The sequence below is a fragment of the Aplidium turbinatum genome, chromosome 12 (genome assembly GCF_918807975.1).
Source record: "Aplidium turbinatum chromosome 12, kaAplTurb1.1, whole genome shotgun sequence".
Lineage (NCBI taxonomy): Eukaryota > Metazoa > Chordata > Ascidiacea > Aplousobranchia > Polyclinidae > Aplidium > Aplidium turbinatum.
The window spans coordinates 12,053,021-12,069,716 of NC_137483.1; the positions used below are offsets into that span (position 1 = coordinate 12,053,021).

Here is a 16,696-nt window from a genome sequence, read left to right on the forward strand (position 1 = left end):
TCTGGTGGCCACCTAAACTTGACCAAATTCAAACCATTATCAAAAGTTTATTTGGAAGGATAGGAACATTAAACGACAGCCATTTAAAAGAACATGTTACTGTTTATTGAAGTGCTAACTTTCATTTTTGTATCTTATTCAATATGCGCGCAATCGTTGTTCGAAGACAGCCCCCCAACGAAGCTTTTGCCCAATGCATTTCAATAGCGAATCGATCCTCTTCCAGTTCACGCCCTGCATGTTCACGATAATTAATTGTCTCCCATTTATTCATTTTTTGCTCAATTTCAACAGATTTGCTATCGTTAAAAAGCACAAGCATAGATCTAACCAACTAAATTAATACCAAGTCCCAAAATACTACTAGCTCCATCTGGTGGCCACCTAAACTTGACCAAATTCAAACCATCACCAAAACTTCATTTTAAATGATAAACAATCTAAATCAAATCCAATTAAAAGAACATGTTACTGTTTATTAAAGTGGTAACTTTCATTGTTATATCTTATTTAATATGCGCGCAATCGTTGTTCGAAGACAGCCCCCCAACGAAGCTTTTGCCCAATGCATTTCAATGGCGAATCGATCCTCTTCCAGTTCACGCCCTGCATGTTCACGATAATTAATTGTCTCCCATTTATTCATTTCTTGCTCAATTTCAACAGATTTGCTATCGTTGAAAAGCACAAGCATAGATCTAACCAACTAAATTAATACCAAGTCCCAAAATACTACTAGCTCCATCTGGTGGCCACCTAAACTTGACCAAATTCAAACCATCACCAAAACTTCATTTTAAATGATAAACAATCTAAATTAAATCCAATTAAAAGAACATGTTACTGTTGATTGAAGTGCTAACTTTCATTGTTATATCTTATTTAATATGCGCGCAATCGTTGTTCGAAGACAGCCCCCCAACGAAGATTTTGCCCAATGCATTTCAATCGCGAATCGATCCTCTTCCAGTTCACGCCCTGCGTGTTCACGATAATTAATTGTCTCCCACTTATTCATTTCTTGCTCAATTTCAACAGATTTGCTATCGTTGAAAAGCACAAGAATAGATCTAACCAACTAAATTAATACTAAGTCCCAAAATACTACTAGCTCCATCTGGTGGCCACCTAAACTTGACCAAATTCAAACCATTATCAAAAGTTTATTTGCAATGATAAAAACATTAAACGACAAACAATTAAAAGAACATGTTACTGTTTATTGAAGTGCTAACTTTCATTTTTATACCTTATTTAATATATGAGCAATCGTTGTTCGAAGACAGCCCCCCAACGAAGCTTTTGCCCAATGCATTTCAATGGCGAATCGATCCTCTTCCAGTTCACGCCCTGCGTGATCAATGGTGAATCGATCGTCTTCCAGTTCACGCCCTGCATGTTCACGATAATTAATTGTCTCCCATTTATTCATTTCTAGCTCAATTTCAACAGATTTGCTATCGTTGAAAAGCACAAGCAGGGATCTAACCAACTAAGTTATAACCAAGTCCCAAAATACTACTAGCTCCATCTGGTGGCCACCTAAACTTGACCAAAATCAAACCATTATCAAAAGTTTATTTGCAATGATAAAAACATTAAACGACAACCAATTAAAAGAACATGTTACTGTTTATTGAAGTGCTAACTTTCATTTTTATACCTTAATTAATATATGAGCAATCGTTGTTCGAAGACAGTCCCCCAACGAAGCTTTTGCCCAATGCATTTCAATGGCGAATCGTTCGTCTTCCAGTTCACGCCCTGCGTGATCAATAGCGAATCGATCGTCTTCCAGTTCAAGCCCTGCATGTTCACGATAATTAATTGTCTCCCATTCATTCATTTCTTGCTCAATTTCAACAGATTTGCTATCGTTGAAAAGCACAAGCATAGATCTAACCAACTAAGTTAATACCAAGTCCCAAAATGCTACTAGCTCCATCTGGTGGCCACCTAAACTTGACCACATGCAAACCATCACCAAAACTTCATTTTAAATGATAAACAATCTAAATTATATCCAATTAAAAGAACATGTTACTGTTTATTGAAGTGCTAACTTTCATTTTTGTATCTTATTCAATATGCGCGCAATCGTTGTTCGAAGACAGCCCCCCAACGAAGCTTTTGCCCAATGCATTTCAATAGCGAATCGATCCTCTTCCAGTTCACGCCCTGCATGTTCACGATAATTAATTGTCTCCCATTTATTCATTTCTTGCTCAATTTCAACAGATTTGCTATCGTTAAAAAGCACAAGCATAGATCTAACCAACTAAATTAATACCAAGTCCCAAAATACTACTAGCTCCATCTGGTGGCCACCTAAACTTGACCAAATTCAAACCATCACCAAAACTTCATTTTAAATGATAAACAATCTAAATTAAATCCAATTAAAAGAACATGTTACTGTTGATTGAAGTGCTAACTTTCATTGTTATATCTTATTTAATACGCGCGCAATCGTTGTTCGAAGACAGCCCCCCAACGAAGCTTTTGCCCAATGCATTTCAATAGCGAATCGATCCTCTTCCAGTTCACGCCCTGCATGTTCACGATAATTAATTGTCTCCCATTTATTCATTTTTTGCTCAATTTCAACAGATTTGCTATCGTTAAAAAGCACAAGCATAGATCTAACCAACTAAATTAATACCAAGTCCCAAAATACTACTAGCTCCATCTGGTGGCCACCTAAACTTGACCAAATTCAAACCATCACCAAAACTTCATTTTAAATGATAAACAATCTAAATCAAATCCAATTAAAAGAACATGTTACTGTTTATTAAAGTGGTAACTTTCATTGTTATATCTTATTTAATATGCGCGCAATCGTTGTTCGAAGACAGCCCCCCAACGAAGCTTTTGCCCAATGCATTTCAATGGCGAATCGATCCTCTTCCAGTTCACGCCCTGCATGTTCACGATAATTAATTGTCTCCCATTTATTCATTTCTTGCTCAATTTCAACAGATTTGCTATCGTTGAAAAGCACAAGCATAGATCTAACCAACTAAATTAATACCAAGTCCCAAAATACTACTAGCTCCATCTGGTGGCCACCTAAACTTGACCAAATTCAAACCATCACCAAAACTTCATTTTAAATGATAAACAATCTAAATTAAATCCAATTAAAAGAACATGTTACTGTTGATTGAAGTGCTAACTTTCATTGTTATATCTTATTTAATACGCGCGCAATCGTTGTTCGAAGACAGCCCCCCAACGAAGCTTTTGCCCAATGCATTTCAATAGCGAATCGATCCTCTTCCGGTTCACGCCCTGCATGTTCACGATAATTAATTGTCTCCCATTTATTCATTTTTTGCTCAATTTCAACAGATTTGCTATCGTTAAAAAGCACAAGCATAGATCTAACCAACTAAATTAATACCAAGTCCCAAAATACTACTAGCTCCATCTGGTGGCCACCTAAACTTGACCAAATTCAAACCATCACCAAAACTTCATTTTAAATGATAAACAATCTAAATCAAATCCAATTAAAAGAACATGTTACTGTTTATTAAAGTGGTAACTTTCATTGTTATATCTTATTTAATATGCGCGCAATCGTTGTTCGAAGACAGCCCCCCAACGAAGCTTTTGCCCAATGCATTTCAATGGCGAATCGATCCTCTTCCAGTTCACGCCCTGCATGTTCACGATAATTAATTGTCTCCCATTTATTCATTTCTTGCTCAATTTCAACAGATTTGCTATCGTTGAAAAGCACAAGCATAGATCTAACCAACTAAATTAATACCAAGTCCCAAAATACTACTAGCTCCATCTGGTGGCCACCTAAACTTGACCAAATTCAAACCATCACCAAAACTTCATTTTAAATGATAAACAATCTAAATTAAATCCAATTAAAAGAACATGTTACTGTTGATTGAAGTGCTAACTTTCATTGTTATATCTTATTTAATATGCGCGCAATCGTTGTTCGAAGACAGCCCCCCAACGAAGATTTTGCCCAATGCATTTCAATCGCGAATCGATCCTCTTCCAGTTCACGCCCTGCGTGTTCACGATAATTAATTGTCTCCCACTTATTCATTTCTTGCTCAATTTCAACAGATTTGCTATCGTTGAAAAGCACAAGAATAGATCTAACCAACTAAATTAATACTAAGTCCCAAAATACTACTAGCTCCATCTGGTGGCCACCTAAACTTGACCAAATTCAAACCATTATCAAAAGTTTATTTGCAATGATAAAAACATTAAACGACAAACAATTAAAAGAACATGTTACTGTTTATTGAAGTGCTAACTTTCATTTTTATACCTTATTTAATATATGAGCAATCGTTGTTCGAAGACAGCCCCCCAACGAAGCTTTTGCCCAATGCATTTCAATGGCGAATCGATCCTCTTCCAGTTCACGCCCTGCGTGATCAATGGTGAATCGATCGTCTTCCAGTTCACGCCCTGCATGTTCACGATAATTAATTGTCTCCCATTTATTCATTTCTAGCTCAATTTCAACAGATTTGCTATCGTTAAAAAGCACAAGCAGGGATCTAACCAACTAAGTTATAACCAAGTCCCAAAATACTACTAGCTCCATCTGGTGGCCACCTAAACTTGACCAAAATCAAACCATTATCAAAAGTTTATTTGCAATGATAAAAACATTAAACGACAACCAATTAAAAGAACATGTTACTGTTTATTGAAGTGCTAACTTTCATTTTTATACCTTAATTAATATATGAGCAATCGTTGTTCGAAGACAGTCCCCCAACGAAGCTTTTGCCCAATGCATTTCAATGGCGAATCGTTCGTCTTCCAGTTCACGCCCTGCGTGATCAATAGCGAATCGATCGTCTTCCAGTTCAAGCCCTGCATGTTCACGATAATTAATTGTCTCCCATTCATTCATTTCTTGCTCAATTTCAACAGATTTGCTATCGTTGAAAAGCACAAGCATAGATCTAACCAACTAAGTTAATACCAAGTCCCAAAATGCTAATAGCTCCATCTAGTGGCCACCTAAACTTGACCACATGCAAACCATCACCAAAACTTCATTTTAAATGATAAACAATCTAAATTAAATCCAATTAAAAGAACATGTTACTGTTTATTGAAGTGCTAACTTTCATTTTTGTATCTTATTCAATATGCGCGCAATCGTTGTTCGAAGACAGCCCCCCAACGAAGCTTTTGCCCAATGCATTTCAATGGCGAATCGATCGTCTTCCAGTTCACGCCCTGCATGTTCACGATAATTAATTGTCTCCCATTTATTCATTTTTTGCTCAATTTCAACAGATTTGCTATCGTTAAAAAGCACAAGCATAGATCTAACCAACTAAATTAATACCAAGTCCCAAAATACTACTAGCTCCATCTGGTGGCCACCTAAACTTGACCAAATTCAAACCATTATCAAAAGTTTATTTGGAAGGATAGGAACATTAAACGACAGCCATTTAAAAGAACATGTTACTGTTTATTGAAGTGATAACTTTCATTTTTGTATCTTATTCAATATGCGCGCAATCGTTGTTCGAAGACAGCCCCCCAACAAAGCTTTTGCCCAATGCATTTCAATAGCGAATCGATCCTCTTCCAGTTCACGCCCTGCATGGGGACTTATTTCTGTGGGCCTGTGGCTGCAGCCTTTTTACATCTCGCCTTGATCCTGCAACAAGTTGTGATATCACATTTTTATGGCGAATGTTTCAGCAAGCATTTGAAATTGTAACAATTTCATCAGCCGTTCCTACATATGTTTCGTGTAGACCTGCAGAACAACAACATCACTTCGGAAAGGCTCCTTCTTCGAAAAATCTCATTTAGATCTCAAAACGGGAATCAAATTAATTTTTCATTGGGCAAAAGACGCTTTACCGCAAAGAGGAATTCAGGAGTACACGAAAGTTGGTCATACAACAATTGTGCAATGGATGGCGTTTCTACGCGAGGTTTGTCAGTTAATGTAGCTTTTACATGTTTCCCATTGCAAGGACGTGATCTCAATAGCAATAATGTGTAAACAGGGGCGCCGGAAGCGGGGGGGCAGGGGGGCAGATGCTTCCCTTGCCCTCAATTTTTCTGCAGATGGAGGGACAGGGGGGCAATGGCGCCCTTTTAAATTCATGTAAGCTACTGCACATATTGCAATATAACAATTTCTGCTATTCGCTTTTAGCCTAATTATAATCTTTCATTTTTGCCTTAAAATAATATAGCCTATACGGCACAAAATTTTGCAACACAGTTAAGAGGTCTTAAAACTCTTTTTTTTTCCGAAAGCCATCGTGGCCTATCGGGAGCACCTTCTCGGCGGCCAAATCTGCGTGCTTGGAGGCCAAAATACAAAATAAAAATAACGATAGCACAAGTAAATAGAATTAAACTTGAAACAATGCAAAAATGATCACTTAGCGTTGTTGAAGTCTGGGCCTGGGCGACGTCCTAAAATTGAATCGTTGCACCACGTAATAACTGCTTTATCGGGATTGTAATCCAGTACTGCGGGACCATCTAACGACACTGGCACGAGTGTCTCCAATGTGGCTGATTATAAAGAAGTTCGCCACTCCCCTAGAATTCAGTTTAGCAACGAAAAGCAACGTTCAACATGTGTTGACGATGACGGCAAGGTAATAAAATAAGTATTTCAATGATCTGAAGGACATTACTAAAAGAAGCATAATTTTTGCAAAATATGATCAAAAAATGTTTCCACTCGGATGTCAACTAACCTAGTTCTCCTTCTTAACTAATCTAGTTCTCCTTTTTAATGTCCGACAACATTGAATCGACATAAAAACGACAATTATTGCCAGCCGATGTAGGCTAAATTAGCACTTCGGATTAAGACTGTGTTAAAATAAGCGTCTGGAATTACAATCAAGACTTACAACGCTGGTGACCGCAGATGGATATATTCCATCAATAACAAATATTCCCGCACTAGTGCAACAGTGGCGATTATGACGCGCTGACCTAATTTTGCGTAACTCTTTGATACTACATATTTTCGACAGTTAATCCACGATCATTCTATTGCGAAATTAAATAATTGGCTAAAAAAAACCGGCGGCCAAACTTGGCCGACCGAGGAGGTAGCACCGGCGGTCATTCAAGCACTACTTAGCGGCCATGGCCGCAGGCTGCTTTGAAGCTTGACAGTAGGTTACATCATTATAACATAGCATGATGCCCTTCTTTGTAGCCTACACCGGACACTCGTAGGCTATCATTAGCCTACTCAATACATAGTGAGCTGATAGATTAGCATTGTCGCTATATCTTATCTTAAAACTTGAAAAAAAATTGGCCTTTTAGTGAACAAAAGTGCCCTTTTTTCGTAATCTTGCACCCCCAGTCAAAAATCGTTCCGGTGCCCCTGTGTGTAAAGCAGCGTTTCTCAACCTGGGGGTCGCAAAGGTCATTTCACGGGGTTCGCAAAGATATTCATAAAAGATTTTCGAAATCGCAAAGAATCCTGGAAAAGTGAAAAATCTTTGCAGCAATCACTTTAGTACACAATAATGTACCGTAGTCGATTGTTGTAGAAAAATTAAATCTTCGTGTTTTTTAATAGTTGCACTGAGGTCTCCACAGGGCCTCTGAAAGAAATTTTCTGTAGGGGTACGAAGAGTCATTCCGGGCCCCCTTTGTCTTTGGCAAAGCGCGTGATTTTGCTTAGGCGTATTACACACCATACAACATTTTACTGCAAAATTGGTCATCTGTGCGCAATAATAGCATCAGGCTGCAATAAAACTATTATTTAGTGTTTTGTGTTGTACATAGCCTATCATGTGATCTGTTCCTCGCCAATTATTCCTCGCCAATTGCGTAAGCTATCCTGCATTGAATTCGTGTGTCAGTTGTTGATGCCGGTGCTGTTGAGAGGTGTCGCTTGTAGCTTACAGCTTTAATGCAAAATTTTCAAATTCATTCATTTATTTCTCTTAGATGTAGCCTATAATCAACCCTGATGAGGACACTATGATTTGGTGTCGAAAACGTTGGATTTAGTAGTTTTTTCTTGTTTTTTTGTGTGTTTAATAAAAAATGTTAAATCCACTAACGTTACTGAGTGTTATATGTATCTGCGGTACAACAAGTCAAGCTCTCTACCAAGGCTCAAACGTAACATCTTGTCAAAACATCATCAAATTAATCGTCTGACCAATAAGCTTTCTTCATTAACTTTTGTATTCACCACATGCCTAGCAGAGGTGAACGAAGTTACTTTTTTTTGACTCGGTTCCGTTCCTGCTCCGAAAGTATTCACTTCGGCTCTTGCTCCAACTTCTAAATTCATTTTGAAGTGAAATAAGCGTGAAACTACCTTTTTCAAATAATTTTAAAAAAACACAAAAAAGCCCAAAAACACCCGAGCTTTTTAAGAAAAGCCCGAGTTTTTCTCAACCCTGCTTTTGCTTCCCTATGTCCTAACCGAACAGGAGAAAAACCAACTTTTACGATTTAATTTTGGGTGCTTTAAAATGGAACATTTTTGCACGTAAAGCATTAAATCACCACTTTGGGCCCCTAATTTGCGCGCAATGCACTCAATTACTTCTCCGGGCCTTTTTGCTACATTACGGGCCCCCCAGGACTAAATGATAACAACTTTTATGCTTGAATTTAGTCGTTTAGGGTGGTTTTAACCATCATGTTTTCGCGTAAAGTATAAAATCACAATTTTGGGCCTCCCAACAATCACAGGCCTGGGCCCTCAAGGGTACGCCGTACCCTCAGTATCCCCCTCTCATAGGCCCTGGGTCTCCAAGCAAAACATTCAAACACAAACGGTTTTGGAACTACAAACATTCGTGCTTGTACGAAAAGCATAGGCTACTATGTGGCTTCATGCCACACCATCACTATTGATGAACACGAATATTTGCCATTTGTTGATAACGTACAGGTCTGTTCGGAGGATTTGTTGAGGAATCAGCATCAAATCGGTGGACCTGGCCACATCGTCGCTATCGATGAGTCCTTGGTGGCCAGACGAAAACCAGGAAATTCACAAGGGCGCCCAGTGCCACAGCAGTGGATCTTCGGCGGGATTGACACCACAACAAAGTAAGTTATATATTATGTGCATGTTTACCCCCTACAACTAGGCCTACGCCTAGTCAACTACGTTCGAGCAGGTGAGCAATATCACTTGGGCTTGGGATTTGAAGGAATATTTGACAACACTTTTATTTAACCTACCCTCCTTAGGGCACGTTCTTTTGCACCTCAATGCCTGTAGATATCCCTAGTAAAATTGTGCTATTAGAGAATGCTTCATTGTAATGGTACCGCGGCGGGACAGGGCTACACTGGAGGCAGAAATTCTACGCCACATCGCACCAGGAACAGAGATTCATTCCGATGAATGGGGTGCATACTCTAACTTGTCTAGTGAGTGTTTCTTGTAGTTCTATTTTAAAATGACATAGGCTACACTAACATGTAAACACTTAACGTAGATTATGTTAAACATTAAATGAATTGGATGAAGTACATAAAATGCATGTAGATTAAACATTTGTGTAGACTAGGTGTACTGAGAGTAAAAATGTGTAGGGGAGATGTGGCACCTATGGGACGAATATGACATTATTTCTAAAAAAACGTTATTTTAAAGCAAATCATGAACTAAAGCAATTTTATTGCAAAGTTTAGTCATTGTTTCTTAACATGAAATCAAAACAGTGATGACTGTAGGCTTGTTACTGCCAATTTTCTTAAGTTAAGCCCTCTGCGTTCATTTGTGACTCGTTTGTTAATATTTGGATTTTTTCTCTTTTGCCGACCACTGTACTAAAAAAGCCACCTGTTTTTGTTTCTCTTTTATATTGTTTGGCCTCTTTCGCATCTGCGTTTGGCACCTGTGGTCTGTTTTCGTTAAATCAGTAACTTATTAGTCGACGATACAACGTCAGTTTTCATTGAATTATACAACCATTATGACCTATTCGTTTTTCAATAATTGTCAATCCTTGAGAAAGGGAATTCGTAAATTGTACTGTAAATCGATTTGTTTCATTCTACAAAATTGCTTTTCTCTGGACGGTCGCAAATTAAGAAATCTCAAAGTTACCTGTGTTTAAAAGATTGTCTAAAAACGCACATTAAAAGAACACGTGAAAACCAATTTCAAATTCATGTGTCGTGTTGTTGGAAGCAATCTAGACAGAAGAAACTGACCAGGCAGTTCAATAGAGCGAAGGTCAACGACAAACAAAATACGTCACTGTAACGTAGCAATCAAATAGACAAAGCGGACGTTACATTTCAGTTTTTAGACATTTCAATCAAGAAAGTCGTCGTTGTTGACAGTGAGCGAAGTTGAATGTCAAGAAAATGGCAACAAATTCTGTAAAGGAGACAGACGTGGCAGATAAATCAAATGCCGAAGAATCAACAAATCCAGAACCCCAAACATCAAAGGTGACAACAAGATCACAATCAAAAATGCTCTACCAAGCAGAAAATGGCAGTCTGCACCCAAGCGACAGCACCAGCAAAGTTTCCAGCAAAAGCCGCTCCTCTACAATGAGCGCTAAAATTAAGAAGGCGGTAATATTAGCTCGATTGGAATCACAAAAAAGGATCTGCGAGTTGGAACAAGAGCAAGCGAAAGCAAGGGCAGAATTTGAAACAATGGTCCTAAAACAAAGTCAGCTACGTGAAGAACAAGAAAGAAAATTCCTGCAACAAGTCCAGGAAGCTAAACTAAAGGCAGAGCTCCAAGAGACAATTGCCCAACTTTCGGAAGAATCGGAAGAAGATGCTGGTGAGCGCTATAAAATGTCTAAAGACAATGTTGATATAAACGGACAATTTCAATCGAATTTAGCAACTAATGTAAACAATAATTCTGTGTATCCTATGTTATCCCAATTAACGTTGAGTGGCGTAGAAGCCAGGTCTAACATTCACGAATCTATTGTCGTTTCAAACAAAATTAATCCTTCACAAACAGTAACAAATAAATCGTTTGTGAGACATGAGCCGAGTACGTCGTATGCCCAGACCCCTGTACTAAATCAAATAAACAATAATCAATCAGTAAACTCGAAACAAATTCCAAATATTACTATCAACCCGTCCCCACTGTTGTCTGTAGAACCCCCAATCTTTGATGGAAATTCTGCTGAATACTGTGGTTTTATAGACGCATTTGATACGTTAATTGATTGTAATTTCACAGAGCCTAAACGTAAACTTTTTTATCTGTTGCAATACACCAAAGGCTCTGCGCACACTTTGGTAAAAGGGTGTCAATACATGCTTCCCCACGAAGGTTACACAAAAGCAAGAGCTTTGCTACAACAAACCTTCGGTCAAAAATTTCAAATAGCTCGCGCATGTGTTGATTCCGTCATAAACGGCCCATCTCTTCAAAATTCTAACAAGGATTCTCTAATCAAGTTCTCTTCGGAACTAACTTCCTGCATATGTACTTTGTCTGGCATGAATTACTTACAGAAAATGGACAACATGGATACCATAACAAAAATAATAAGACGCTTGCCAAGTGGCTGGTATTCTGGCTGGTTACGCGAAGTTGACGTAATTTTGCATGAAAGAAATCAAGAAATAAGCCTTTCAGATCTCTCACGGTACGTCTCGCGCAAAACGAGAGAAACGACCAATTTGGCATGCGATATTCTAAAATCTACTAAAAAACAATTCGATGATTCCAACTCCAAACGTAGGAGCAGCGTAACCTTTGCAACGCTAATAAAATCGTCGAACCATGAAAGGACATGCCATCTGTGCAGAGATAAACATTTTCTCAATCAATGCAAACAATTTCGAATGATGAATATTGACCAAAGGCTTAAATTTGTAATCGACAACAAACTCTGCAAGTGCTGTTTAAATGCTGGTCACTGGGCATATCAATGTAAAAGGAAGGACCCTTGCATAAAACTAGGATGCACTGAACGCCACACTACTCTCTTGCATCCCCCAGATGCAACACAAATCACCACAAATATCACACCCAAAGACACAACAACTCAAAAAATTAATCAACCTACACAAGCAATACGCAATGGGCTTGTCAACACACGAACAAATTCTTGCAGTCTGCTTCCCATAATCCCAGTAAAGGTTCGCCTGCAAGGAAGTAATCAAACCATCACTACACAAGCGTTTTTGGACAGTGGAAGTACAACATCTTTCATAACAAATGATTTGATAGAAAAGTTGCAAATTGCCGACTGTCAAGAAACTAATATTTGTACCATCACGCTAAACAACACTGGCAAACGTAACAAGGTAAAGGTGGTCACAAATGTCGAAATGTCAGATTTTGACGAAAACAAATACATTTCTCTAAGCTCTCTTTACTCCACTTTTCAAATTCCTGTTTCAAATACAGATATTCCTACCCTAGAAGACACTAAACACTTTCCAGAATTTGCAAACATCTCGATTCCCGATGTTGACGCAGAGGTAGGACTCCTTATCGGCAATGACAATCCGTACGTTCTCCAACCACAAGAAGTAATACAAGCAAAAGGTGGCTATTATGCCATCAAAACGGCCGTTGGTTGGCTAGTGAATTGTCCTAACAGCAAACAGGATCAAAGTAGAACTAAAAATTTCTTTACCAAAACTTCTACCCATCCAATGTGCGACATGTGCTTTGACGCTGTTGACTCAATTGTTAACTGTAAACCCGAATTATCTGTTCAACAAGCTCAATTCATGAAATCTGTTAACTCTAGTATCAAACTTTTGGAAGACTCGCACTACCAAATCGACTTGCCCGTTCGAAATCCGGACCTAAAATTACCCTTTAACAAATCTCAAGCTCTCCAAAGAATTAATTGCTTAAAACGAAAGTTTGAAAGGGACGCTAATTTCTACATGGACTATAAAAGGTCTGTTGATGACATGATCATGAATCAATACGCCGAAAACGTTACTGATGTCCCTGGAATACATGGAAAAACGTGGTATATTCCACATCATGGTGTATATCATCCAGAAAAACCTGAGAAACTCAGAGTAGTATTTGATTGCTCTGCCAAATACAAAGGTATCTGTCTCAATGATACTCAATTACAAGGCCCAGACATCACAAATAACCTGGTCGGCGTTCTTCTTCGTTTCCGCCGTGAAACAATTGCTATTCAAGGAGACATACAGTCTATGTTTCATCAAGTAAAGGTTCCTCAACAAGACCGTGATCAATTCCGATTCTTATGGTGGAAAGATGGGAATCTAGAAGCGCCTCTACAAGAATACCGAATGAACGTGTATATATTTGGCACTGTCTGCTCCCCAAGTTCTGCAAACTTTGCTTTAAAACGCATAGCTGAGGACAACTCATCTCTTTTTAGTGCAACTACTGTAGATACAGTAAAAGAGTCTTTCTACGTAGACGATTGCTTGGCTTCAACAGCAAATGTTTCAGAAGCAGCTAAATGTAATCATGCTTCAAGGGGTCTCTCAATTCCAAACTTTCTTCAATGCAATCAATGGAAAAACGGCCCTGAATTTCTATGGAAACCACAATCTCAATGGCCTAAGCAACCAAAATTTCTCGAAGTCGTGGACAATGACCCAGAAATTAAACAACCAAAGCAAACGTGTTTTGCAACCCAAAGCGAATCCCACTTTCTGGAAGATCTTTTGGGTAAGTATTCTTCTTGGTACAAGCTGAAAAGAATCGTTGCTTGGCTTTTCCGTTGTAAGCATAAATTTCTGACTTTAAGACTGACTAACCTTGCAAATAAACAAAATGCCCCAGCACACAATCTTTGCTTGTCTCCAGATGAGCTCACAAAGGCACAAGACTTTATTTTTACCTTTGTTCAGTCAAAACACTTTGCCAACGAAATCAGCCAACTGAAAGCACAAAAGCCATTAAACAACTGCAGTAGCTTAATAAAATTCGACCCTTTCTTAGAAAACAATTTACTAAGAATTGGTGGCCGCATCAAAGCTGCACCTCTCAAACACGATGCAAAACATCAAATTATCCTTCCAAATCGCTCCCAAATAGTTCCTCTCATCATTCAAGAAATGCACGACACATTTGGTCACAGTGGCAGGGAACACGTCCTGTCTGCCCTGCGCAAAAATCTATGGATTATAAAAGCCAATTCAGCAGTCCGCAAGGTTTTATCCAAATGTGTTGATTGCCGCAAAAGAAGCGGAAAACTCAGCACACAAAAAATGGCTGATCTTCCTAAAAACAGATTGACACCAGACAAACCTCCATTCACCTATGTTGGTGTAGACTATTTTGGCCCATTTATTATTAAAAAGGGTAGAACAGAACATAAAAGATACGGTGTCATTTTTACTTGCCTTGTAATAAGAGCCGTACACATTGAAATCGCAAACTCTCTTGACACTTCATCTTTTATACTCGCTCTACGACGATTCATCGCAAGAAGAGGGCAAGTAGAAGAAATTAGATCTGACAATGGTTCAAACTTTGTTGGTGGTGAACGAGAAATGAGAGAAGCCATCAAATCATGGAACAACAGTCAAATCGAAGATGCTTTAACACAGAAAAGCATCAAGTGGATCTTTAACTCTCCAAGTGCATCCCATCATGGAGGTGTGTGGGAAAGACAAATCAGATCCATTAGGAAAATCTTATCAGCTATCTGTAAAGGCCAAACTTTAACAGATGAAACGCTGACTACCTTCATGTGTGAAGTAGAAAACATTATTAACAGTCGTCCACTTACAAAATCGTCAGACGATCCTAATGACATGGAGGCTCTCACACCGAACCATTTGCTTCTTCTAAAACAGCAAATAAACCTTCCTCCAGGCTCATTCACAAACAAAAAAGAGCTTTACTCTCGAAAACGCTGGAGACAAGTCCAATACATGGCCGACGTCTTTTGGACACGGTGGGTAAAAGAGTACTTACCTTTGCTCCAGCAAAAACAAAGGTGGACCAAAAAAATCTCCTAATCTGACTGTGGGGGACATAGTTTTAATCGCAGATAACACACCCCGAAACAATTGGCTCATGGGTCGCGTAATTCAAACGTTTCCCGACAAAAATGGCATTGTCCGTAGCGTTAGCGTTCAAACCAAACAGTCCTTGATTGTCAGACCAATTCAAAAGTTATGCTTGATCGTTCCTGCAAAACCAATGTAAATTTGTGCTGATTTTGTTTTCTCATGTTGTTTATACCTGTGCTGTGTATTTGAACAAATGTACGAGGCCTTAAAGGGGAGGGAATGTTACTGCCAATTTTCTTAAGTTAAGCCCTCTGCGTTCATTTGTGACTCGTTTGTTAATATTTGGATTTTTTCTCTTTTGCCGACCACTGTACTAAAAAAGCCACCTGTTTTTGTTTCTCTTTTATATTGTTTGGCCTCTTTCGCATCTGCGTTTGGCACCTGTGGTCTGTTTTCGTTAAATCAGTAACTTATTAGTCGACGATACAACGTCAGTTTTCATTGAATTATACAACCATTATGACCTATTCGTTTTTCAATAATTGTCAATCCTTGAGAAAGGGAATTCGTAAATTGTACTGTAAATCGATTTGTTTCATTCTACAAAATTGCTTTTCTCTGGACGGTCGCAAATTAAGAAATCTCAAAGTTACCTGTGTTTAAAAGATTGTCTAAAAACGCACATTAAAAGAACACGTGAAAACCAATTTCAAATTCATGTGTCGTGTTGTTGGAAGCAATCTAGACAGAAGAAACTGACCAGGCAGTTCAATAGAGCGAAGGTCAACGACAAACAAAATACGTCACTGTAACGTAGCAATCAAATAGACAAAGCGGACGTTACAGGCTAATATTCTTTATTGTTTTTTTTTCATCATTAAAAAGTGTCAGACAACTGTCCCATAGGTTGCTTACATACATGATCAATGGGACAAGGGGTTATGTCCCAGGAGACACTTTTCTAGATACATCAATTGATTGTCAAGGGTATGATGGAATGAAAGAGACTCAAGAGAAAAGAAGCAGAACTTGTTTTCTTGGTTTTCATCAATAAATAGACCCGCTTTTCTTTTCAGACATGATAAAATAAGACACTTTAAAGGTTCAATGAATTGAAATCTAAAAAGGTATATACTTTTGCCATGATCTATAGCAAAGTGTAGTGTAATAAGGCTTTTCAAGATTGTACAAAATAAAGCAGTAGCTCTTATCTACATCCCTAGTGAAAAATACTTTTTAAGTGAAAAAAATTTCTTTCAGCCTTAAAATAACGTAGGAATATGTCCCAAAAGTGATTGCTTGCACAGTCCCATTGGTCATTCAACCACCAGTTTGTGTTTAGCTTGTCTGAAGACATATCACAGTACAATGTGTACTTTTCTGTTGTGATAGCATCAGACCCAACCATTTGGCTTAAACTGTCATGCCAGGTCCCACTTGATACAACTTATTCATAGTGTAGAAACTGTTAACAACAATTAACCATTTAAAGTTACTTTGGGAGCAGAAAAAAAAATCAACTGACCTCGCCACTTAACTGCACAGCTCCTTTTCAAAAAGCACGATGGCTCATGCCAAAACAATTATGCATCCATTAAAAATAAATTTAACAATTTAACATGTTTTTGTTATTTCTATTTGGAAACCGTTGCAGCAAGCATTTTAGGCTGAAATTTATTTAAAGTTGCTTTCGTATTTTTTAGATCTTGGATATCGCCACCAAACGGTCAACCATCACCATCATTATGTTTCGGCCACA

General features: G+C 38.3%; 1 protein-coding gene across 1 annotated transcript; it reads left to right on the top strand.

Moving 5' to 3' along the window:
* Positions 1–10,353: 10,353 nt before the first annotated feature.
* On the top strand, positions 10,354–14,943 carry LOC145780593 (uncharacterized). Its single transcript, XM_082592219.1, has one exon. It carries the CDS (start codon positions 10,354–10,356, stop codon positions 14,941–14,943), a length of 4,590 nt encoding a protein of 1,529 aa, XP_082448345.1.
* Positions 14,944–16,696: the final 1,753 nt, after the last annotated feature.

Bases quoted from the DNA above. Each gene is read 5' to 3' on its own strand.
- LOC145780593 (XM_082592219.1), top strand. From the start codon at position 10,354: ATGGCAACAAATTCTGTAAAGGAGACAGACGTGGCAGATAAATCAAAT.